This window comes from Arvicola amphibius, chromosome 12 (assembly GCF_903992535.2).
Source record: "Arvicola amphibius chromosome 12, mArvAmp1.2, whole genome shotgun sequence".
Lineage (NCBI taxonomy): Eukaryota > Metazoa > Chordata > Mammalia > Rodentia > Cricetidae > Arvicola > Arvicola amphibius.
Genome location: NC_052058.2, coordinates 4,225,104 through 4,250,761, shown reverse-complemented (window position 1 = coordinate 4,250,761; position 25,658 = coordinate 4,225,104). Strand labels below are relative to the sequence as shown.

Sequence of the window (25,658 nt, the reverse complement as noted above, 5' to 3'; positions counted from 1 at the left end):
AAACAGCATTCAGGTCCTCAGCGATGGCCGCACGCATCCTCAGCACTGCGTGCTTTCCCAGTTTCCTCTTACGTGATTTTTAAGTAAATATTTTGTTTTCTGTCGAGGGTTGTCCCAGTGGGCTTATTTACCTCCGCGGTCACTCTAAGATCACATGACCACTTTCTAGTTTCCACATATACCCGGCACCAGAACTTGTTTTTAAAATACACAAGTGTAGCATTAAAAAAATAAATTTATTTCAAGTATGAAATAATGAAGAAAAAACACATAAGGAAATTATAAAAATAGCAAAAATAAGATTAGAAATGAAGACATCAGACACAGGTGCTGTTCCACTATGAACACAAACATTTCATAGGAGATATTTCTCCAACATTCCCAGAGACAACAGCCATGTTCACAGCGCTTCTGAGTGCAATGGCGTCTGAGAACACAACTGTGCTCCTAAATCATCTGCTAAAACGGACACAGGTGATAATTACTACTTCTAAAGCCATGACACAAAATTATATCAAATCTTCACCTTCTACATTATCTACAACATTCACTTAAAATACTGACGACGTCAGGAATTCACTTTGCATTGTTACATAGTACTTTATCCCTTTCCAAACAATGGCAAAGCACACATATGCTTTTCAGACATTAAATATTCCAGCTTCCGACTGTGATTTGTTCAGAGTTTCGGGAACTCAACAAGCACATGATTGTTGTAAACAGTACTGTCCATTTAAAGACACAAACAGTTGGGGGAGACTGTATTTTTAGTCATCTTTAACCTGTGGCATAAATATCAAAAGAAGTTACTGATTACACAGATTGATTTGCCTGAACCACTACAGACGGGCTAAAAAGGTTAAAAAGCTACTGAGAGACCCTGTCTTTACAGAGGTGCAATACAACTGCTTATCCAACATCTGGGGAGTTTCACTCTAACTAGATTTTCCGCGGTACAGTGATTCGGTCTACTCCATGACTCCATGATGAATGACAACTTTTTTTTTTTTGGCTTTTCAAGACAGGGCTTCTCTGTGTAGCCCTGGCTGTCCTGGAACTCACTCTGTAGACCAGGCTGGCCTCGAACTCAGAGACCTGCCTGCCTCTGCCTCCAGAGTACAGGAATTAAAGGCGAGCAAACAATATTTTTAAGAGGTCTTTAAGATCAGTGGTTCTCAACCTTCATAATACAATGTCCCTTTAACCCAGTTCCTCATGTCGTGGTGACCCCCCAGTCACAAAATTATTTCACTGCTCCTTCATAACTATAATTTTGGTACTGTTACAAATCATAATATAAATATCTGATATGCAATCCCTGTGAAAGGGTCATTCAACTCCCAGAGGGGTCGCAACCCATAGGTTGAGAACCACTGTTTTAGATCAAAGTTAAAGTATTCATTTCATGAATCACGAAAATGCTGCCAGAGAGGTTAAATGATGTGTCCAGAGCTCCCATGACAGAACACACCAAGGACACCCCTGGTCCTGATCCTGAGCGATACTAACTCTTCCAGTACATTTTCCAGTGTCGGATTCTACATAGTTTATGGCATTTGATAAAAATGAATAATATCTAAATAAATCAATGTATATATTGCCTAAATCAAAGTTGCATGTGTTTCAAACATATTCACTACAAGATTGGCTTTTCTGCGTGCTTTTTGATGTAATTTTTTGGTAAAATTTACAAAATTACACTATTTAAATGTTACTGTTGATAAAACGTCATGGCGATATGCCTAGAGTCGGAGTGCCAGTGTCTCACTGTGAACAAGACGGCAGTAGGCACTGTGAAAGCTCACTTGGTCCCATTCCCTTGCCCTGAGCATGTCAAGAGACTCGACACCTAGAGTGGTGACCACGTACACTCTGAGGTGGAGGAGAACCTGTCCCCAGCACTCACAGAACACGCGCAGAGGCTGGTAACCCTCAGAGGACAGCGGTCAGAGAATCACCCTGGAAACACAGCAGCTAGTATTTCAAGGCTCTCTGAAGTTAGCACAGACTCCTTATCTTAGGAATCTCCAAGGCAAATACCGATGTGACATAAGAAATCACGAGCTAGCGCGTAACACAGATGATGAAATTTTCTTGAAAGAGAGTAAAAAATAGACAAAATAGGCATGAAACTATTCTATTTTTAAGTTGCACCGAAAAATACAGCATTAGCATTTACTTATTTGTATGAAGTCAGCACAGAGAGGAACTCCAGACGATCTGGATGTGCCTCAGCTCCTGAGCCAACCAGAGTGCAACGGATTCTGTGATATGTTTTATACAACTGGTTTTTGTTTGCTTTTGGTTTTCTTTTTGTTTTTTGTTTGTTTTTGTTTTTTGTTTGTTGTTTTGTGGGGCAGAATGTGTCGCACACACTGTACCACAGAGCACGAAAGACGGGAAAAATCCGAGCGCTTCTCTGGAATCCGGATCCCAGCCCTGACCTTGAGTGAGCCGGTGTTCGGCGTTCACACTGCTCAGCCCAGTGAGACGACAGTTAACTGGAAATGCACTGGACAGGTCTGTATGTGAACTGCACGCACTCTTACATGTCTCAGGGGAATTAGAGCCCCATGAAAAACAAAACATTCTGAAAAAATGTCAAGATTGCTACTTCATGGACATGCTACACAATTAAAAACAGACAATATTAGATGAACGGTAGTGTTAACGAGGCGCAAGTGAGGTCATTTTAACCAAATGTTGCCTAAATTAACAGTAAAACAAAGTAATGTTCAGAGTTCACACAGTAATTTTCAAGTAAGTGTCCTCACCGCCCACACAGCTCCCCAGGGACGATGGCACGTCCCCACGCTGCGGGGCCGGCGCTGTCCCCTCCTCAGAGTGAAGATTCTGACCGCTTAGACAACATCACCTTCGGTTTCGGATCTGTCAGACTATCAACAGGCACCTGCAAGAGTCATTGGCATTGAAGGGATGTACCACACCGGCATGCTATTCAACAGACAACTGGTGAATCGACTCAAAAGAATAAAGAATAAAAAATGAGAGATGACAGTTAAAGCAGACTGGATCCCCCTTCGCCCCCAGTGCTCAACAGAAACACTACTCACAGCTTTAACAGCTCCATTCGCGATCCCCATGTTCACGCTGTGTCTCCTCAGATCAGTCTTGATCAAGGCTAAAACAGAAGCACCAGAGTTACCACCAAAGGGTCGCCATCTCCTTCTGTGTTATATGTGGAACACACGGGTGCGTAGTGCTGATAGCCAACTGTATTCTAACACGGGACGGACAGACAGTGCGTAGTGCTGTGATAACAACTGTATTCTAACACGTGACACACGGTGCGTAGTGCTGTGAGCGCCAGCTGCCCTGCTGAGCTGGGAAGACACCTAGGTGTTGGGCTTAACCACCAGCATCCATCAGCTCCAGAGAGAGGGTGTGACAATGGGATGTAGAAATGAAGGAAAAGTGGTGACTTCAGAATTCCTTGTTTGGTCGGGTGAGTGGATGACAGCATGAGCTAAGGGAAATACGAGAGAAACAGGCCTGCACTGCGGGAACACAGTGAACTGGGTTCTGCACAGGGAGGTCTAAGGTGCCCATAGGTCCAAGTGGGAGGTGATAAGACACATGAGATAAATAATTCATATAATTCTTGTAAGTTTTTTTAGAAGGATTATTTTTATTTTACGTATATGGGTGTGTGGCTTCCATTTATGTCTGTGCAGGGCCAGAGGAGGCCAGAAGAGGGCATCAGATCCTCTGGAACCAGCATTAGATATTGTGAGCGACCTTGGGTGCTGGAAATTAAACCTGGGTCCAGTGAGTCATTCTCCTGTCCCAGTATTGTCTTTTACAAAGAGTAATGGCATTAAATTTGGAACCACCAAAATGAAAGGACACGCTCACATCCTGAGAGGAAAAAACTGTGTTGTGCTTATTTCATTTTCACCCCAGAGTTGTGCAAAGCCATGGAGTAGCGATGCACACACTGAAGACAGACGAGATGGTGCACACTCAGCACTCACCTGTCAGAATGATGCCTAAGAACATCCAGGCGCAGAGGAAAAGGTTTCCTGCTGGAGGATCATAGTCTGACATGAGCTTTCCTTGAGCCAAAGTGAACAAAATTCCAAATATCTAAAATAAAATTCGTGAAATAATTTTATTAATTTTCTGTTTTATTTATTTGTTTGTTTGTTTGTATTCTGAGATGGGATTTCTCTGTGTAACGGCCCTAGCTGTTCTGGAATTCGCTTTATAGATCATGCTGGCCTCAAATTCACACCTGCCTCTGCCTCCCGAGTACTGGGATTAAAGGTGTGCGCCACCACCACACGGCCACTGGTCCACTGTTTTACAACAACTTCACACACCCAGAGCCCTCCTTAACTGACCTTCTTTATGATTTGGCTTCTAGAAACAACCACTGAAAGTCAGGATCATTAACCCACAAAGTCAGGCCGAGCTCACTGCTCACTGACCATAGGAATCACCTGGCTTTTGCTGGTTTTGTTCCGTCTTTTGAGGCAGAGTTTCATACACCCAGGCTGGCCTCAAACACACTATGTAGCTGACACTGGCCTTAAACTCCTGGTCCTCCTGTCTCTACCTATGAAGTGCTGGGGATTGCTACCACCACACCAGGTTGGCTGTCTGGCTTAAGAAGAAGCAGAGGGGGCTGGAGAGATGGCTCAGCGGTTAAGAGCGCTGCCTGCTCATGCATAGGTCTGAGTTCACTTCCTACCAACCACCTGGTGGCTCACGACCATCCATAATGAGATCTGGTGCCCTCTTCTGGCCTGCAGGCAGAACACTGGATACATAATAAACAAATCTTTTTAAGCAGCAGAAGCAGCAGAAGCAGAGGATTACCTGTGCAGCAGCATTGAGAAGCCCAGAGGACGTGCCTTCAGACTCAGGGTAAGTGATCTCAACCGCAAATTCAAAGCCCAGAGGGAGGTAACCAGTCATGAAGAAGCTAGGAGAGCAAGACCATGAAACAGGTGGGCTATGAGAAGGGCAGGCACTTGGACTGCTGAGGCTCATCTATTTTTTACCAACAGCACGCCAAAATAGCTTAAACTTTTCTGCTATACTTCTGAGGAACTGTATATCTATATGTACATAATGGACTTTCAGAGTTTAAACTATCAAAAGGACCTTCGGAGGGCCTTTTACACACTCCTTCAGAGTGGTGGAGCACACTTACCCAAGGATCCCACCAGTGACGAACACCACAATGATGTACCCAAGGTCCAGTGTGAAAGTGAACACGAGCATCCCAATGAACGACAACACATACACAATCAGAGTCGTCTGCCTAGAACAAAGACAAAATCATCAATGGTTCCCTCCTGATTCTCTTAAGGCACAGAAAGGAGTGGCTGGCTACCACAAACTACCCTTCTCATCTGCGGATAATGTGGCTAGCTCAACAATAACCTTGCCATAGAAAAGAACATTTTTTTTTAAAAAGTTTACAACATAAAAAAAGACAAGATAAAGGAACCTGGTGCTTCCCTAGGAGGGCCCTTTTTAGACAGAAACAGCTTACTAAAGGGGCAGGAAGGTTTGTAAAGCATTCATGTAGGTAAATCACTGAAACACTCCCACCAAGTCTTAGTCAGATATGGTGGTTCATGCTGCTGTCCTGCAGTCAGGCAGCTGAGCAGGACGACAGAGCTCCAAGACAGCCTGAGCTACCTAGTGAAGCCAGTCCTTTAAAACCAATGGATCTTTACGTATGCACCATGTGTGTATTTACTGTACCCTGTCCTTTAAAATCAATGGATCTTTACGTATGTACCATGCATGTACCTACTGTAGCCCTGTCCTTTAAAATCAATGGATCTTTACTTATGCACCATGCATGTATCTACTGTAACTCACTTGTAGGTTTTGGTGTAATCCAGCCATAAGCCACAAAGAATGGAGCCCACCATTCCAGCTACCACCAGCGTTAGCCCAATCCTTCCAGCATTCACCTCTTCTCCCTGAAACAATGTGATAATCAGATCTCTCTAATTCAAGCTGATGGTTCATAGTCCCATACATCCACAGTTAGCGGAAATAATCATATAAAAGTAAGCACACAATAGGAAGATTCACTACACGGGCTAGAGTTGTGTTTTTGGAGAGGGTGGTTTATTGAAGAAAGCGTTCTACTGTAAAACAACATCAATGACAAAACGATGATAAAATAATGAAAGAAATAAAAAAGGCAGCATTTCTGGGGTAGTCCATGGCTGTACTTACTTTTTGTTAGGGCTCTGAAATCACTTAGATATGTGCAAAGAGAAAGTTAAGGGCACCGCTTTTACATAGTAAAAGTGCCAGCTCCCTTTTAAGAGAGGCCAGTCTGACCTTGTTTAAGCTTACATCCCTTACAAGGTTTGGTGTCTTTCCATATAACCAAATTAAGGTTTTACCACAATGCTAATTATCTTTACTTTCAATGTGTGTTTTGCAAATTAGGTTAAATACACATAATAACAAGTATGGGAGATAGTGATTTTGAATTGAGTTTACACACTGAGTCCAGGGAACCAGAGCAAACTGGACTGGTGGAACACACCAGGCATCACACGGATTAACTCAGGAATCTGGCCCTCCTCTTTAACTGTGAGACCCGTCTGACTTTGAATCCGCTTTTTTCAGCTTTTCCCACCTCTTAGTTGTAGAGTGAATGCTGTCTTTTAAAAAATGGAAGTCAATCTTTTGCATCAACAAGGTCAAAATCCTTCATTTTAGGACCATGCTAATGTAAATTATACTGTTAAAAAAAAAAGTCTTGGTCAAGCATACAATATAAAAGCAGAAGCTCACCAGGCATGAAAGCTTACCACATAATACGTCAGTATCATTTGATTTAATAATGTTGAAACAGAATAAAATGCTCCAGTCATGATACCTATAAAAAAAAAAATAAAGTTCATCATTCTCTGAAATAACAGGGAACACTATACAATATGTAAAATACCTAATAATCAGTCAGGAAAACTAATAGCACCACTGCCGCCTTTTGGAAACTGGACAGAAGGACCGAAGGCTAGGTTTCCTAGAGATCTGTGCTGGAGTCTTGGTCTCCCCCCCCAGGGGAGGGCAAAAGTGATGGAACCTTCAAGAGGTGGGACCTAGGACAAGGAGATGAGGCACAGGGGCTCTTCGGAGTGAGTCAGTTATCAGCTGAGGAGGCTGTTGTAAAATAAGAACACCAGACAGCTCGGCCTACGTGGCACAAAGTTGGAGCTCATCCCTGTCATGATGGCTCCAGGGTTTCTCACCAGAGACCGAGCAGATGGGGCTACCTGGTCTCGAACCTTCCAAAGATATGAAATAAATACACCTCTTTTCTTGATAAAACATCTTGATCTTGGAATTTTGAATTTCATATATGTATTCATGAATAATTAGAATTATTCTGCATATAATAAGCTTTATAAGTAGTAGGCATCTATAACTTGGTCTTCCCACTGAGTTGTGTGGTTCAGGTGACACACTTTCTCTACTGTGTAATTGTCCACAGTGTGAGCTACCTCCCCCCCAGGTTTTCAGAATTTAAAATAAGACTGCAGTTGATATTAAGATTTTACTCTTAAGCCAGGCGGCGATGGCGCACGCCTTTAATCCCAGCACTCGGGAGGCAGAGGCAGGCGGATCTCTGAGAGTTCGAGGCCAACCTGGGCTATAAGAGCTAGTTCTGGGACAGTCTCCAAAAAGCTACAGAAGAAACCCTGTCTCGAAAAACAAAAACAAAAACAAAAAAAAAAAACCAAAAAAAGATTTTACTCTTAAACACAAGGGTGGATTTCTCTAAACATAACTGCAAGTGGAATTTCTACATTCTAGATGGAACACTCCACCAGGACTCAAAAAAGCATAAAGTACTTCTGAGATCTGCTTTTTTTTTTCTATTTTAAAAACATTAGAAAAAAATCTCTTTGGGAACTTTTGCTCAGCACTTACTTTCATAATTAGGCTATGGAGTTCATGAACCAAACTCATTAATGTTCAAGCCACTAGTGTCAAAAAAAGAATCCGTAGCGCTGTTAGGTGTGTGGTCACCGATGAGCACCACGCCACTTACCATAACTAACCAGCAGGAGAACAAAGGGGACGTTTCTGAACAGGTTCCAGATGGAGCTCTTGTAGGAGTACTTCGCAGGGGGGCTGTCCTGCAGGGCTGCCTGAGCCTGGCTTGGTGGTAACAAAGGCTTTTCCTTGAACGCTGGGAACATGTGTGAAAAGGAACACATATGACTAACCTTCCTCTATGAGACCCACACATCACACGTGATTAAGTCTATGCATCTTTCTTAGTGAGAGGAGCGAGTTTATAGTTCGGATTAAAGAGGCAGTCAAAGTCCTTTGTGGCCAAGGTTTTTGTTTTTAATCTTCATTGACTTCTAAGTGATGAATAATTTGGCATTTTCCTTTTAGCTCTCAAAACTAAAGCTCAGAGATTTGGCCAATTCATTTGAGCTGAAAAACCACTGGCAATGACACCACTTTTGCCCACTGATTACTGCATTTTTACAATCCAGATCGATGTTTACTACATCAAGGATTTGACTTTTAAGTTCAGTCCCTTGGGAAAGATGAATGCTTGGAGTCAGTGGCTTTCCCAGAGCAGTCACCCAACCATGACTCCATCGCCACAGATCCCAGATGTACATGTCCCTGATCATTAGAGAATTCATGGAGAACGCACTTTAGAACTATAGGTAAGTTCAGAAGGGGAGCACACGGGGAGAAGTCATGTTCTCTAAAACTGTAATTTCTGCTTTCCCTCCGCCCGCCTCCCCCCTGCTCTTCTCTCAGAGCTAACCTGTGCACAGTGGAGCCTCCCCCCGCCTTCCCCCTGCTCCCTCTCATCATTTCCCCCCTTTCTCGTCCCTTTTCCCTTTCCTAACAATTTCTTCTTCTTGGTTGGAAGAGGCCTAGCTTATTTTCAATTTGAAGTGGGTTAGGTCTGACGTCTCTGGTCTGTCAAGTGGAATCATCTGGAAATTTAAAATTAATACTGATTTTGAGACTTTATGTAAAGTTTAATGAGCAGAATCTCCAGGGCGGAACACAAGATTACGCTGAAGAGAAAAATTCCTGGATGTTCCCAGTGCACAGACATATTTGAGAGTTATTGGGGAAGAAACAATCCTGTAACTCCCATGAAATGTTGTGAGTCATCTTTCTATTGGCTGGTAAGAATAAAAAATTAAAGTTTTTGTTGGAAAGAAAATATTAATAATGGAAATTTAAAAAATTTTAAAGAAAAATTAATAATTAAAATCAATAATGATGTAACTAAAACCAAACTACTTTGGCACTCAGAACTAGCTCAGGAGGGACAGAAGGCATAGGCATTTATTTGTAGCCCTTACACTGGAGCCCGGCAGACACAGCCCTCAGCAGCCGCAGCTCTCCCTCTTCTCTCGCCCTGTCTGATCCTCGCACTGTTAGGAGGCTCGTGTCTGTCCTGCAAGTCTCTCTGTGCTCTAGTTGCACAGGAGATATTTCTTTTTATTAGCATAGGTAATACAAAACTTTCACGGTAGTAAATCAAGGTTTCAGACTATAAATAATTATAGCCATGATTTTCCACTAAGTCTTTCCTAGATTTAAATTTACTATAAAAAACAAATCAAAATATACCAAAAATAGATTTAAAAACTCACATAAATTAAAAATAGCCCTCACCAGTCTTTAGCTCCATTCAGGTTTACTTTCTGAATACAAGAATCAACCTCCGGTTTCAGAGAGATAAAGTATCTCTTGTCAAATGTAACCTGTACCTACCAACTACATACACTGTGGGAAGTCAGACTCCTGTACCCACCAACTACACACCATGGGAAGTCAGACTCCTGTACCCACCAACTATATACCATGGGAAGTCAGACTCCTGTACCCACCAACTATATACCATGGGAAGTCAGACTCCCGTACCCACCAACTACACACTGTGGGAAGACAGACTCCTATACCCACTAACTACACACCGTCAGGTCGGACTCCTGTACCTACCAACTACACACGGTCAGGTCAGACTCAGTGCTACCTGAGGAAAACAAGGACCAAAAGGTCATCTGTCTATGACCTTTCTATGTTGTGCAGCTATCTCAAAGTAGGAAGTAGGGCCTTTTGTTTTTTTCTTTGAAATGGGACCTTTTTTTTCCCACTAAAGACCTGTGCCAATAAAAGAATTGGTTATTAACTCTAAGTAGCAGCACATGAAGCTGCCAAGAGCTTGAGGAGCTCCTCAAGCTACGATAAAGAAACTGGGGCATCTAGAGCCCTTCTGTGAGTGCGTGAGCCTCAGACAGACTCGACACACTGTCTATCAGAAGGCAAATAAACACACGTGTGAATTCTGCCCCTGCCCCGTCTTATGTATGTCTCAGTGTCAGATTCTCATTAGTTAAATGGAAACAACAATAACGAGCTGCTATAAAGATCACAAAAAATATGTAAAATTTTATAATTATCATGTATTGTCTCGTTTGAAATATATTCACTTAAAGTGGAACTCAGTGGGGCACATCTTTAATCCCAGCACTCGGGAGGCAGAGGCGGGTGGATCTCTGTGAGTTTGAGGCCAGCCTGGTCTGCAGAGTGAGTTCTAGAACATCCAGAGCTACACAGAGAGACCAAAAATAAAAAATAAATAAATACAATATTCACTTAAAAAACAGACTTTGCCTCAAGAGCTTAAAATACTTATAGATTAAGTAAGTAAAATGGATCTCTATTAAAAGTTTATAGCCATGTAGACATCTTGAATAGAAGAATCAGAAGTACAGCTATACTATACCTCTTGTGTTGATATAGACTAATGCTGAATTAAATGTTTTTTCTTTTTTGGAGGGTGGGGAAGTTTGAGACAGGGTTTCTCTAGCCTTGGCTATCCTGGAACTCAATTCTATAAACCAGGTTGGCCTTGAACTCAGAGATCCGCCTGCCTCTGCCTCCCAGGTGCTGGCAAAGAATCTTGAGGCATAGTAAGAACCAAAATCGTGTGGTGTGTGCTTACTCATGTTTTGGTGCACATCTACGATCCAAATACGAGAGGCCAGATTCTCCAAGAATGAGGAATTAGCATGGATTCAGTAGAAGGCTAGGGTTATTTAGCTCCTCGGATTCCCAGCCAGGTTCCATCCACATCCGCACCCCATGAGGACAAAGAAGGTCACACAAAGTGAACCTTTCAGGAAGTCCTAGTTTAACATATGTCATGTCACTAAAAACTGTAATTTATACTCATAAATTATATGGATCTGATTCAATTTTTAAGTAATTATGAGTAGAATTTAGAGGGATGTAAGCTCATCTCTTCTAGTGAATGAGGCACTTACTTCAAGTAAGAATTTCCAAATTCAGTTTTCTACCGAAGCAAATATATCTGAGTACGACACAAGTTGCCTTTCTAGTTAATGTCACAATTTTCACACAATAATGGTATATTCTCTTCTCTCTCTCTCTCTCTCTCTCTCTCTCTCTCTCTCTCTCTCTCTCTCATGTAGCCAAGGATAACCTTGGATTCCTGATCCTCTGGTACCTCCCAAGTACTGGGTTTATAGTATATGCTACCTTGACTAATTCTTACTTTGCTTTTATACTACATCTAGCGTCATAAGATGAAAATATATATATAGGACCCTAGGGCTGGAGAGATGGCTCAGAGGTTAAGAGCACAGACTGTTCTTCCAGAGGTCCTAAGTTCAATTCCCAGTGATTATATGGTGGCTCACAACCACCTGTAATAAGATCTGGTGCCTTCTTCTGGCCTGCAGGGATACATGCATACAGAATGCTGTATACAAAATTAATAAAGAAATCTTTTTTTAAAAAAGTAGGACACTAAAACAAACTTGAAAACAAGCCCTTTTTTATTACATTGTTTGTACACCTGAAGTTGTATCCACTCTCAACCCACAAGCTACAAGTACATCAATAACTAGTTAGATATGTAAATAGCTCACTCTTTAATTTCTCAAACTACAAAAGATAATAAACCCATAGTCCTACCTATTCTATTGTTCTTACTCCTGTCTTTGAAAACTTAAAAGCCTACTCTAATAGTTTATACATATATACATATCATGAAAAACTTCAACTATAGATATTATTTTTAAGGCTTCATTTTTATTTTAGATGTGTATGCATGACTTGCCTGCATGTCTTCATGTGTAGCATTAGTGTCTGGTGTCCATGGAGAGGGCATCTCTGGAACTCTGGTTGTGCGCTAGCTACATCTGCATGCTGGAAACGGAACCAGGTCCTCTGCAGCGGCAAGCACACAAGTGCTCTTAACCACTGAGCTATTTTTCCAATAATTAATTAATTAAAAATATCTCAGCTTTTAATTCCCTGTACATGTGCGTGTTGGGTTTTGTTCATGTGAATGCAGTACACAGAGGTTCCCTGAAGCTGGAATCACAGGAGGCTGTGAGTCACCCAATGACATGGGTGCTGGGAACACAACTTGGGTCCTCTGCAAGAACAGAAAGTGCTCTTAGCTCCTGAGCCATCTCTCCAGTCCTTTCTTTTCATAACGACATCTTATATAATTAAATTATTCATTTCTTGTGAGGAGCTCAACTGAAGATTCAACAAGATGAGAGCCTGAGACTTAAGTGATCACACCAAGTGATTGAAAGACATTTCATACCTAACCCTCCTGAAGGGCAAGACCCGCTTCTCTAGATGCACAGAGGCAACATCGCCTACTTTGTCAAGCAAGCCAAACGCACCAACCGGAAAGGCAGATTTAAGAGGTCCCTCACAGCACATATTTTGTTAAAATACTGAAAGAGTACAAGGAAAACCTGCCCTTTCAGCAGTGTGTACAGTGCAAATACGCCACTCCCCGACTAACGGCAAAGATCAAAAATGGGACGCCAACTGCACGTCCTGGCATTCTTCAGATGCCACGAAGAGAACATTCCGTTCATTATCTCAAGGGAAACTGCAGATGTGGGCTGAGCTTCCTATACCTGACCCTGCCGCTCACCTACCCAGGTAGTCAGCAGATATTTCTCTGAAAACGCAACTTCATATCTGGAGATCACAAAATATGAAGTTTTCATTAATATCATAGCAAGGTAAAAAGTTCAACATATAAGTCTAAAACCTCCAACTGTAGCAGGCTTTAACTGTAAACGTCAATTAAGAGCTGGTATGTGAACTGCATAGCTCCTTTTCTGATACAGCCCATCTAGGAGAGACTGAGTGTCTCCCAGGCACTGCCCCAGTCATGGCAGTGATGTATCTTAGATACACCTAGCTTCTCCCCTAAAATCAAAACTGCCTCCCCTTAAAAATAAACTTAAAAAAAAAGCAGACCTTCCCAAAGCTTCTTCCAAGCTGGTGATGGCTGCTTGCAGCTGACTCTGACTGACTCCTTCAAAAGACAGGCCCAGACGAGAGGACTCGGGGACGAAGGGTGGCAGCCGGGCTTTGCTGAGGTGGCCTAGCAAGCAGACAGTTGCCACAGTGTGAAATTCTGAACAGCTCGATGCTGCCCAGGGTCATTCACAGGTCAACATTCTAAACCCAGTTAATGTTAAACTGGGGATCCCTGGGGGGATTCCTAGGAAAGGGAAGTGGTAGCCTGTGAGCGTCATTTCAAAGCATGACGGGCACTAGCTGCAGGCTAGGTAAGGACAGGATGCACAGCACACAGATGAAAATGGAAAGGGAAGCCGGGCAGCACGTTTGAAATGAACACTTACCAAGCTGAGTTAGTAGAAAGATAAATGGGACTGATTAGTCTTCAAACCCTTTAGAACGTTAAAAAAACAAACAAACAAACATGGAGTGGACGGACCATAACGAAGTCCTAGAGTTGTTGCCCCACTCGGTACCTGGGCAAGACGTTGCATGGCAAGAACAAAACAAACAGTACTGGAGACACCATCAGCAAAACTCTCCGGGGTTAGTTATTCTCATCTATTTGTCATGCATTTATCTAAGTCTTAGGACGTAGTTCACTTACCAATTACTGTTAAAAAAAACAAAAGTGTGGAGATAAATGCTGTCCCGTAAAACATGGTGTTGATGTTATAAGCCAGAAGGTCTGTGTTATTCTGCACGTTGGGCACTAAAACGGGTGGCAACAAAAAGCCAACTGCAGCTCCAAGCTGTAAAATAAAGAGTCCTGTTAACAACTATCAATAGCAAACACAGCAAATGTTGGCATTTAACAGAATATGATGAACGGGAGTATGTACAAAGATGCACTGTAAACCCTAAAAAGTCCGTTCTAATGTCTCTGTTCTACTCTATTGATGAAGGAAAACGGCTGCCAAACTTCTCCCTTATATCTGATGAAGGATTAAAAAACTCCTACAACATGGGGAAATATTTCCAAATCCTATCCAATACAGAACTGGCATGCAGAATAAAAAGTTTTGTTTTTTTTTTTTTTTTTTTTTTTTTTACAAACCAACAACAAAAAGATAAGAATCTCAATGTTAAGTGGGCCAAAGACTTGAAAAGACGTTCTTCCAAAGAAGATACGCAAACAGCTAAGAAGAATATAGAAAAAAAAGTCAATATCATGTTGTTAAGGGAAATACAAATCAAAATGACAATGATACTCCATCTTACATCCACTTGGATGAATGTGATTATAGAAACAGAAAATAAGTATTCACACCAGGTGGTGGTAGCTCAGGCCTTTAACCCCAGCACTTGGGAGGCAGAGGCAGGAGGATCTCTGGGAGTTCAAAGCCAGTCTGGTCTACAAAGTGAGTTCCAGGACAGCCAGGGTGGCTACACAGAGAAACCTTGTCTCAAACAAACAACAAACAAAGAAAAAGTGTTCACAAGAGTGGGAGAAACTGGAACCTGTAGACTGCTGGTCCAAATGTAAATGAAATAGCCCCTATGGACACAGTTTGGCAATTTCTTCACAAATTTAACACAGAACTGAAATACGATGTTTCAATTCCACTTGTAGGTACATGCCCCCAAACTAAAAATAGATAGTCAAATCAACTACACTGAAATACTCACAGCAACCCCATTCACAGACCCAAAACATGGTAATAACCTAGACTTTTATCTGGCATGTTCACACAATGAAGCATATTCATCTGTAAGAAAGAATGAAGTACTGATGTATACCATGGACTTTGAAAACACGAGAGAGAACTAAGTCAGACACAAAAAGACATACATTATATAATTCCATCTATACAAAATAGTCAGCATAGACAAATTCATACAGAAAGCAATTAGGGGCTGGCAAGCTGGCTCCGTGGGTAAGAGCACTTGCTGAGCAAGCATAAGGACCGAGTTCTAATCCCAGCACCCACACAATAAGCTGAGCATGGTCCTGTGCACACCTGTACACAGGACAGGTGACTTGCAGGGCCTGATGGCTGACAGCTTAGCTAAAAAACCTCAACTCCAGGTTTATGAGACTCTTCTTCAAAAGAATAAGATATAGGGTGTTTGCGGGCATCCAAAATCCACTCTGGTTTTCAAGTGTGTACTCACCCAACCACCTCCCTCCTACATATACACACACACACTCACACACACACACACAGAAATTCAAGGAAAGAAAGTAAATGAGCAATTACAAAGATATGTGGAAAGTTACTCAGGGGGAAAAATGAATGACAGACAGTAATGAGTATTAAACGTGTGTATTTTAAAATATATGAATAATAAACATGAGACAGTGATAAATGCTACATGGAGAGATAACATTTAATGGTGCAGTAAGAAAGTGACTGGGGAGCTCTACTTGGAATCAAGAATGCTACTGGCTTTTTAAAATGAACTTGAGCCAGGTGGTGGAGGCACATACCTCTAATCCCAGCACTTGGGAGGCAGAGGCAGGTGGATCTCTGTGAGTTCAAGGCCAGCCTGGTCTACAAGAGCTAGTTGCAGGACAGGCTTCAAAGCTGCAGAGAAAACCTGCCATGAAAAACCAAGAAAAAAGAAAGAAAGAAAGAAAAACTGAACTTGAAGAGAGCTGAGTGGCTCTATGTATGTAATCACGCAATCTGAACAGGAAGAATATGCTAAGCATCGGAAGGAAGGTTTCTGCAAAGGTCCTTGTGCAAGTGCAAGGTTGGCACTGCTTAAGAAACCAAATACACAGTAAAGAGGTTTTGTAATTCACAGCAAAGACTTCACATTTAAGGACTCTGGGAAACCACTGGCGAACTTAAAGCACTTGTATTTTCAAAGGTTCCCTCTAGAGACCTGAAAAGATAAAAGCTACCCATTCAGGAGCCAGACACACTTCTGTGTGAACAAGCTGTATTTCTTAAGCGAGCCTTGGCTAACTAGCCACTAACCATTCCACAATTTGCCTTCCACTGCCTGGCTGCTAAGAGCTAACAACCTTTGGAAAATGATTCCATTCCTTAAAGTTTCAATGTCCCTGTCTATCAAGTGTGGAAACTAATAGGTTCTAACCTTATAATAGGAAGCTGAATGACACATAAATCACTTTAGTGCCACCCAGTAACTGCATGATACCTCTGAATATTATTATGCATGGTCATTCCATAAATGAGGCTGAAAACGCACACTGGGTCATGATGAGCAACTGTCCAGTTTACGGGAGCTGAGGAAGGAACAGAACACCTTAGGGGAATACAGGAAGACCCAGAATGTGCCGACAAAAGGGAAGTCCATCCATAAGTAAATATTTCCATTTATTACTCATAAAATTGATGCTTCATAGATATGGAGTTGATAATATTTCTGTTATGGCCAATGAAACATTAATCTTTTTTTTTTTTTTTTTCTGAGACAGGGTTTCCATGTAGTTTCTAGAGCCTGTCCTGGATCTAGCTCTTGTAGACCAGGCTGGCCTCGAACTCAGAGATCCGCCTGCCTCTGCCTCCCGAGTGCTGGGATTAAAGGCGTGCGCCACCACCGCCCGGCTGAAGCATTAATCTTGAATAGAATTTAGAAACAAAAATATCTTGAGAAAACATCTGCTATCCAAATATAAAGAAACAAGAAGTCAAAGTATCAGTATAAATTATTTTGAATACATGGCAATTATAGTTTAGGTGACCCTTTCTTCTGCATTTTTAGAGAAAGTAAGTAAATCTAACAAATTAAACACACACATTTAGTCTTTTGGGGTCTTTTAAACCACTATCTTGATCTAAATGGGATTTGAAGTAGGAAAGTAACATTTTCTGGTTACACAGCTGCATGTAGCAATATATGTATAACAAGGGAGGGGTAACTAGACTTCCTTCAACTGAATGAATACTAAATATCCTTTACAACTGTGACATTTACAGTAGCGACAAAGACATCTGGTGCTACAAGAGTCCTCTATTAAGAATTTAAATCACAATAAGAGAACTAGGCTGAAATTAACAAATGCAAACGGAACAGCGGCATGGCTCATTCCTATGTTTGGGAGGCTGGCAGGGTTCTCCAGAGCTTGGAGCCTGCCAGGGGTACACAGAGAATTCCAGGCCAGCCTGCCAGAGTGAAGGAAACCCTGTTTCAAAATAAATAACAAAGCGCACACTCGCCCCAAAACAAACCTTTTGCCTAGCGTTGCTTCTGGTATTCCAGTGGCATTTGAATTCATGACGGAGGGGAAAACAAGGTCATTTCTTAAGCGAGCCTTGGCTAACTAGCCACTAACCATTCCACAATTTGCCTTCCACTGCCTGGCTGCTAAGAGCTAACAACTGAACTCAGTAATATTGCCAAGTCTTTATGACCATTTACTGAGCGTTCACTTAGACCTGCTCAGCACCTACCGGGCTGGCTTCACTACTAGTACAATTAAATCGGGGCTGTTCCAAGGGCATTCAGTGTGGAAACAAACTTCACAGAATTCAACACCTTCCTTCTGCAATGGTGACAAAATTACCTAGGAGATCTCCTTCACTGCCAAAGCTTCCGTGCGTGCCTGTGTGTAAACCAGAGTACAATCTCGGATGTTCTTTCTCAGGAGCTGTCCTCCTCACCTGTCAGTGCTGGCTGGGAATACAACCTGGGGCCACCAAGCCCGGCTTTTCACGTGGTGCTGGCGTTCAGTCTTCACGCTTCTACGGTACGCTCTTTACCCACAGACCGTCGCCCCAGCCCCGCCTACGGCTTCCTACCGTCCTTAAGAGGATCCCAGTAGCAAGTCGTTCCAGTCTTTACCTGATTGCCCAGCACCGCGGTGGCACAAGCCGTCGACACCTCCTTGGGTCCAAACCACACGGAGGCGATGCGGGAGGGCAAGCCCAGGATGAAGACCTGCGCCACGGAGCACAGGCTCTGCCCCAGCATGGTGACCCAGAAGAGGTGCCGCTGCACGCTGCCGCACTTGACCCAGGCGCCCAGGCAGTTGAGGCCGGAGCCCAGCAGCGCCGTGAGCCGCAGGCCTCGCGTGTCCAGCAGCCAGGTGGCCGGGAAGATGAGGGGTACGTAGGCCAGCATGTACACCATGGACAGCCAGTTGATGTGCAGCGCCGACACGCCGTAGAAGCCCTCGAACACGTTGCTGATGATGCTGTACTGGATCCAGTGGAAGGCGTTCACCAGCGAGTACGAGCTGAAGATGAGCAGCACCACGAAGCGCCGCGGCGACAGTGCCGTGCGCGGGGAGCGCGTGGGGACCGGGTCGTCCTCTCCACCGCCTGCCGGCAGCAGCCGGGCCTGGGTCTCCTCCTCCGCTGCCAGCAGGGCTTGGGGTCCGTCCGGGGCTCCCGCGATCGCAGGGCCGTGTTCCCGGCCTCCGATCTCCGCCTCAGGCCCTTCCTGCAGCTCCGCGTGCGCCTCCCCGTCCGGGGCGCCTCTCAGCACCGGAAGGTATCCCTTCGCCAGCGGGTGCCCGGGCGCCACGGCCGGCCCCTCCTCGTCGTCGTCGGGCCGTGCCATGCCTCCCAGCTCCCCGCCCCGCCGCTCCTTTACTCTCCCCGCCGGCTCCACGCTCCAAGCCCGGGGCCGAGCGCTCGCCCGCGCCGCCCGCTGACTAAGTGGAGCTGCGCGCGCCGCACCGGGCTGTCGGGCTCTCGCCGGCAGGCTCCGCCCCCGGGGTGCCGCGTATCACAAGGTGACGGCGCTCCGGCCAATCATTGGACGCACTCGCAGGCTGGGAAGCCAATCAGGGAGTTGCCGGGAAGAGAGGCGGGATCAAACGGGTGAGGAGGTAAAGGGAGGCGTTCTGCCCATCTTGGATGCTCGCTGCTCTAGGCCTCTTCCAGCACTCGCTCCGGGGTAACCTCGGGTTACCTTGGAAGGAGAGCTCGGGGAGGGCTTCAGTCCAGCCAGGGAAGAGGTCAGGAGCAGGCTCGTGCGGGCCAGAAACGGCCCGCCTCCATCCACCCAGCGGACCGAAGGCGATGGGACAAGGAGCAGCCCCTGCCTGCCTCTTGTTCCCACCTGTGACCAGGACCGGATGAGGACAGAGCTCCGGAAGTCTTAGGGGCTTACTGGACCACCGACAAAGTCAGCCTGCATTCCTTTGGGAAGCTGTGTGTGGAAACTCCCCTTCCCTTTTCTTTCCGCTATTTTTTTAGACCGGGTTTCACTTTGTTTTCCTAGCTGGATGGGGACTCTGTGGAGACAGGTCGACCCGGAATTCATAGAGATCCACCTGTCTCTGCTTCCTGAGTGTTGGGATTAAAGATGGACGCCCTCACGCCTGGCTGAAATCTGTTTAATGAACAAGGCATGGCTGTGGCACTAATGAACTCCCAGTGGCTGCAGGTGCCTGCACAGGGCCTTAGCCAGACTGAGCTTTCACCTTCGGTCTTTGGGAGATAGGAGGGGAATTAATAGTAAGTCTTTGTAGATGGTGATGCAGCTGCTGGGAATTGCCCATGCTCCGGGGAATAGCTCCACAAAGCACTTTGTAAATGAATTCATTTTAAGAAAAAGCGTGTATAGGGCGAGACTGCTCAGTGGGTAAAGTCTCCTGTTGCCAAGTCTACCAACCTGAGTTGATTCCTCAGGACCCACACGATGAGGGAGAGAACAGGCTCCTGAGAGTTATAGTCCTCTGACCTCCACACAGGAGCAGTCCGCGCGGGTGCGTTTGCACACACACACACACAGACACACACACAGAGTCTATGATTAAAAAAAGAGGGAGAACTTACAAATTTTTCACAACATGATTTTGTAAATGTTGATTTGGACATTTTACATTACAGAGTAATGGTCTCTTGACTGAAAAAATATAAATAAATGTGGGAATCTAATTAATTCATCTTTACATAAAAAATTTTGTGAATATATAAAAACGTGAGTTAGCTGGGTGGTGGCGCACACCTTTAATCCCAGCACTCGGGAGGCAGAGGCAGGCAGGTCTCTTAGTTCGAAGTCAGCCTGGTCTACAAAGCAAGTTCCAGGACTGTTACACAGAGAAACCGTGTCTCAAAACAAAACACGAGTTGAATGTGCTTTTAATACTCAACATAATTTATATTAAGTATTTATCAGTGTCTTGCTAATGTTCTCAGGTACCATGGAATGTTCTGCGAAGGCTCAGAAGAAAACCTGTTCGAGTTGGGCACAGTGGCACAGGCCTGTTGTCCCAGTTACCTGGAGGCTAAGGCAGAAGAATCACTCAACCCCACAGATTTAAAGCTAGCGTGGCAGCCTAGACGACACAGCAGGGACCACATGTGAAAATTTTACTTGAGTTTTTTGTTTTGTTTTTTATACGGAGTCTCATATAGCCTAGGCAGGCCTTGAATCCTGCCTCGGCCTCCCAAGGACTAAGATTGCAGCCATGTGCCACCATGTTTAGTTTTATATAGTGCTGAGGAGCAACCCTGGGTCTTTGTGCAGAGCTCTACCAGTTGAGCTTCATCCCAGCCCCAAAACAAAAGTGTTCAGGAAGGGGATCCAGGGATTGGATGCTGTGCTTATAGGTCATTTGTCTTCTCCATTGTTGATGAGAATTAGTTGACAACTGCCTAGGTTTCTGGCATAGGCAATCAGCTTTAATTTTCCTCCACAGATGTTCTTTCTCACATGCCTTCCCTGCACATGAAAAAGTTCTGTTTAGGGAGGCAGAGGCAGGCGGATCTCTGTGAGTTCAAGACCAGCCTGGTCTACAAGAGCTAGTTCCAGGACAGGCTCCAAAGCCGCAGAGAAACCCTGTCTCGAAAAAACCAAAAAAAAAAAAAAATAAGTTCTGTTTATAACACTATAATCGTACATGGACCCCAGTACCTAAGGGAGTCTGTACAAGTGGGAAAGCATATCATAACTAAGGACAGGCTACATAGGTACACACACACAATACACACACAACGCACACACACAGAATACACACATGTGTATGGTTAGGGTTATCTATACATACACTTTGGAGGCAGAATCTCTCTACATAGTACTGACTGTCCTAAAACCCACTACATAGATCAGGCTTGCCTTGAACTCACAGAGATCCTCCTGCCTCTGCCTCCTGAGTGCTGGGATTAAAGGTATAGGACACCACAGCTGGCTATGTAGATATAAACTCCACCTTTTGTTTTCACTGGGTGTGTGACCTGGGGCACTTTATGTGGCTGCTCTGTAATAGGATGGCAGAGTTCTCTGTGGGGCTATTTTGATGAGTAAGAGGTTGGACAAGACTTGGTATGTGCCAGGCTTTCTCAGTTTAGTGAGTGAGTAATCCAGTGTGGTGGGGGGATGTCAGGCTTCAGAAGGCGAGGGTTCCGATCCTTGCTCCTTCACTGTTTGACTACATGGCCTTGGAATAGTCCTCCCCCCCACCTCCGTGTGTCCAGGTGTCTGTATGTGCAGCTGTAAGATGAGGTCACTGTTGATGACATTGTGAAAAATCAGTGGTTAGTTAATACTACACCCATGAGAGATGAGAGCCTGATTTTTCCTGTTTTAATATTCAGTAACTACTACCACCATTATTATCTGCTCATATCTTTGTGTTTCTCATATCTTACTTTTTCATTAATTTAGGTTATACTCCAGTTGGTCTAAGCTTGCTTGGATTGTTGTTGTGTGATGTTTTACTCTTTTGGCTTTTGGGGGGACCTGTTGGGAGCTGTGAACCCCCAGATCCTGAATTTCTTGTAAACAATGTGTTACGCTTGCAGCTGCTCTCAGCACGAGAACCTCAGGAGTTCCTGATGGCAGGGGAGTGATTTCTGGTGGGTTTGGCTGGGGCGTGGCTATCCCTATATAAGCTGCCCCTGAACACAATATAAAGGGGGCATTCTTGGGGCATTCCTGTTTCAAGGATGAGTAGTGTCTCTGTCTGTGTGTCTTTGTGTGTTTAAGTCTCCAGGCGCTTGCCTGGCTCACGAATGGTCCTGTAGTGCAGGCGCCGCAATACAGGAGTAGTGCTGTAGCGTCACGTAGTACAGGCAGGCGGCACAGGGGCCCACCACCCAGCTCCCAAATAAATCACACAAAAGGCTTATTCTTAGTTAGGAATGCCCGCTTTCTTGCCAGCTTTTCTTAGCTTAAATTATCTCGACTATATCTTATTTTCACTCTTACTCCATGGCTGGCTGGGTGACTGGCTGACCCCTGCTGTCCTTCATCCCTTGTTCTCTTATTCCTCCTCTTCCTCTTTTTCTCCTTCTATTTATACTCTGCCTGCCAGCCCTGCCTATCCTTGCTCCTGCCTCATGACTGGACGTTCAGCTCTTTATTAGACCATCAGGTGTTTCAGATAGACAAGGATTCACAGCTTCACAGCGTTAAACAAATGCAACATAAACAAAAGCAACACACATTAAAATAACATTCCCCAACAGACTGTCGTGCAATTGTTCACACCAAGCACTTTCAAATTGAATATATAGTGGTAGGGTCCGTCCCCAGTGGGGCTTCCAGGGTGCTCCTGGTTCTCCTGAAGCAAAGCACTGGGCGGCTCATCTCGCAAGCTCACTGCCTGAAAAGTACCTTTCTTTCATCAGAGGCAGTCAACAGTCAGATGAACCACCATTTTCCTTACCTGGGCGACCACGTGACTACCGACATCATCCCCCCCCACAAGCATTAAAAACTTGTCTGAACAGGTATGTTAGGGATACAATTCCCGAATTCCACAGAATTCTCAGAAAACTGAGCTGTGTGATGTCTGAGATTTCTTCTGACATTATTGCTATATGCGAAGTAGAGTAAGATGCGTCTAATGGAATAATTAGATGAAATTCATATGCCTGTTTCAACAAAGCTCCATGAAGAATGGAATATAGAAAAAAGAAGAAAATTCAGCAATGTCTCCTTGTAGCTGAATTTTCTGTCTTGAGGTAGGTACTTATTAACCAGTGTAGGCATGAGTCATACTCTATACCATGTGTTAGGGTGTAGACTATGACATGAACCTTACTCTGTTGGAAAGGATACCACCGCAAGCATCATTTGGCCGGGAGTCAAGATTAGATGGAGCTGTATCATTAGTGTTAAATACCAACCCGTAGAGGTTTGAATAGTAACAATTCGGTAATATGGAACCTGACCAGCACCTGGTAGTCAAGGTCCAAGACACCATTAGAAGTGATGTGGCTGCTCTTGAGCAAAGGTTTCCTACAGTCCAAAAAACTCAGAGGACGGGGACCAATGCTAACAGACATACGGTTCTTTATGCTTTATGGGAAATGGACAGATTCACTTTTACGCTGCTATGACCATGTTCCTTCCATCTGCCTGAGCAGCAGCAAGAGGTGGGGAAGTCCAGAAATTAAAATCCTTCTGTGTGTACACTTCCCCACCTCACTGAGACATTTCAGCTGTGCACACATATTGAATGCCTAGAATGAAAATTTAAGGATTTTCTCTCCTGTGTTTTTGGTTTTCTTCCTCTTTGTCCTTTACAGCAATTGAAGTGAAGTTGAAGTTGTCAATGAAATGAAACCAAATTGGTGGGTGAGAACACACCATTCTTCTAGGGCCAGCCATTCCACCTTAACCTCACTGTGAAGGTGACAGGAATTGTTCAAGCTCTGTGATTATCAACTTCAAATTCCTTCACACATTTCAGTTCTATTTAAGGTTAAATATGGGATCTGTATTCCCCTAGAGATTCTTAGATATAATGTCTGACTTATAAAGAGACAAACATAAGCAGTGTTATACTGTACAGTGTTATACTGTAGTCCGCTTGCACAGGCATAGGAGAGCTAACTGATTTTGCCTCTGGTGAGATCACTGTTGGTAGATTGAAATTGTCCATCAGGGGGCTAGAGAGATGGCTCAACAGCTACTTGCTCTTGAAGAGGACCTGTGTTTGACAAACATGGTGTATCACAACCATCTGTAATTCTGGTTCCATGGGATCTGAAGTCCTTTACTGGCTTATGCAGGCACCATGCAAGCCTATGGCAAAATAAAATAGATCTGAAGTGTTTTAATTATTAATAGTGGTGGTATTTATATAATGAAAATAGGAAAATGCTACATTTAGATGTTAAACACTACTAAGAAAACAGATAATCTCTTAAGGTTTGCATCATAAATATCCCCCAAAGTCTTGTGTGTTAGAGGTATGGTTCTCAGGTGATGGTTGTGTCGGGAGGTGGTGGGGCCTTTAGTGACCTCAGCCCCTTTCTTTCTCTTTTCTTCTCTGTTACCAGGAAGTTGAACAGCTTTGCCCTGCCTCATGCCCCCCTACCTTATCCTACCCCACCATAGTTCCAGAGTAATGGAGGCAACACAGGGCCCGAACCTCTAAAATTAGCAGGCTAAACCCTTTTCCCCTTGGAGCTGATTTTTCTCAGGTATTTTCCCAGACATGGAAAACCTGACTATCCTACCATCTAAATTATTTAAAATAGTATTTACAAATTTAGTAAGTTCAAATGTATATCAAAATGTATTCCTTTTTTCAGGGGCGGTGGGGTTTGATTTAGGGTTTCTCTGTGTGGCTGTCCTGAAACTCTCTCTGTAGACCAGGCTGGCCTTGAACTCAGAGATCACTTGCTTTTGCCTCCCAGGTGGTGAGATTAAAGGCATGTGGCACCACTACCCAGCTGTTGAAGGTATTTTTAAAAAGATTTATTTTTATTTATTTTTTATTTTTATTTTATTTTATTTTATTATTTTTTTTTTTTTTTTGGTTTTTCGAGACAGGGTTTCTCTGTAGCTTTAGAGCCTGTCCTGGAGCTAAAGATTTATTTTTAATTGTGTCTGTGTGTGAGTTTTTGTATATGGGTGCAGGCACCCAAGGATGCCACACCAGGGTGTGGGAGGCCCTGGAGTGGAGTTTCACGTAGTACAAATTCTAATTGTTTTTAATAATAAAAACTTGGAGTCAGGTATATGGATTAATGCTGAAGATCAGAGAAGCAGAACAGCCAGCCACTAGCTCTGACCTCTACCTCAGACCAAAAGGGTGATTCTGTCTCCACAAATCCTCAAACTGAATTCTGTCTCTACAAAACTTCAGACTGCACCCTCAGACTGCATCTGAGCTCCTGTCTACTCCAACCTTATATTCCTCTCTCTGCCCAGCCATATCACTCCTGTCTCCACCTCCCTTGTGCTGGGATTAAAAAGGCGTGGGATAGCCGGGCAGTAGTGGCGCACGCCTTTAATCCCAGCACTCGGGAGGCAGAGGCAGGCGGATCTCTGTGAGTTCGAGACCAGCCTGGTCTACAAGAGCTAGTTCCAGGACAGGCTCCAAAGCCACAGAGAAACCCTGTCTCGAAAAAACAAAAACAAAACAACAACAACAACAAAAAAGGCGTGGAATACCAAGTGCTGGGATTAACTTTGTGTGA

At 44.0% G+C, this 25,658-nt stretch overlaps 1 protein-coding gene across 1 annotated transcript; it reads right to left on the bottom strand.

Annotated features, from left to right (window-relative positions):
* Nucleotides 1–2,461: 2,461 nt before the first annotated feature.
* Flvcr1 (FLVCR heme transporter 1) lies at nt 2,462–18,916 on the bottom strand. The gene is made up of 10 exons (XM_038349767.1): nt 18,115–18,916; nt 13,964–14,108; nt 8,057–8,197; nt 6,813–6,880; nt 5,860–5,963; nt 5,180–5,290; nt 4,843–4,948; nt 3,996–4,107; nt 3,075–3,142; nt 2,462–2,911 (listed from the first exon to the last, which is right to left on the bottom strand). The coding sequence occupies exons 1-10, from the start codon at nt 18,832–18,834 to the stop codon at nt 2,840–2,842; spliced, it is 1,647 nt and encodes a 548-aa protein (XP_038205695.1). The 5' UTR covers nt 18,835–18,916; the 3' UTR covers nt 2,462–2,839.
* Between the last annotated feature and the right edge of the window lie 6,742 nt (nt 18,917–25,658).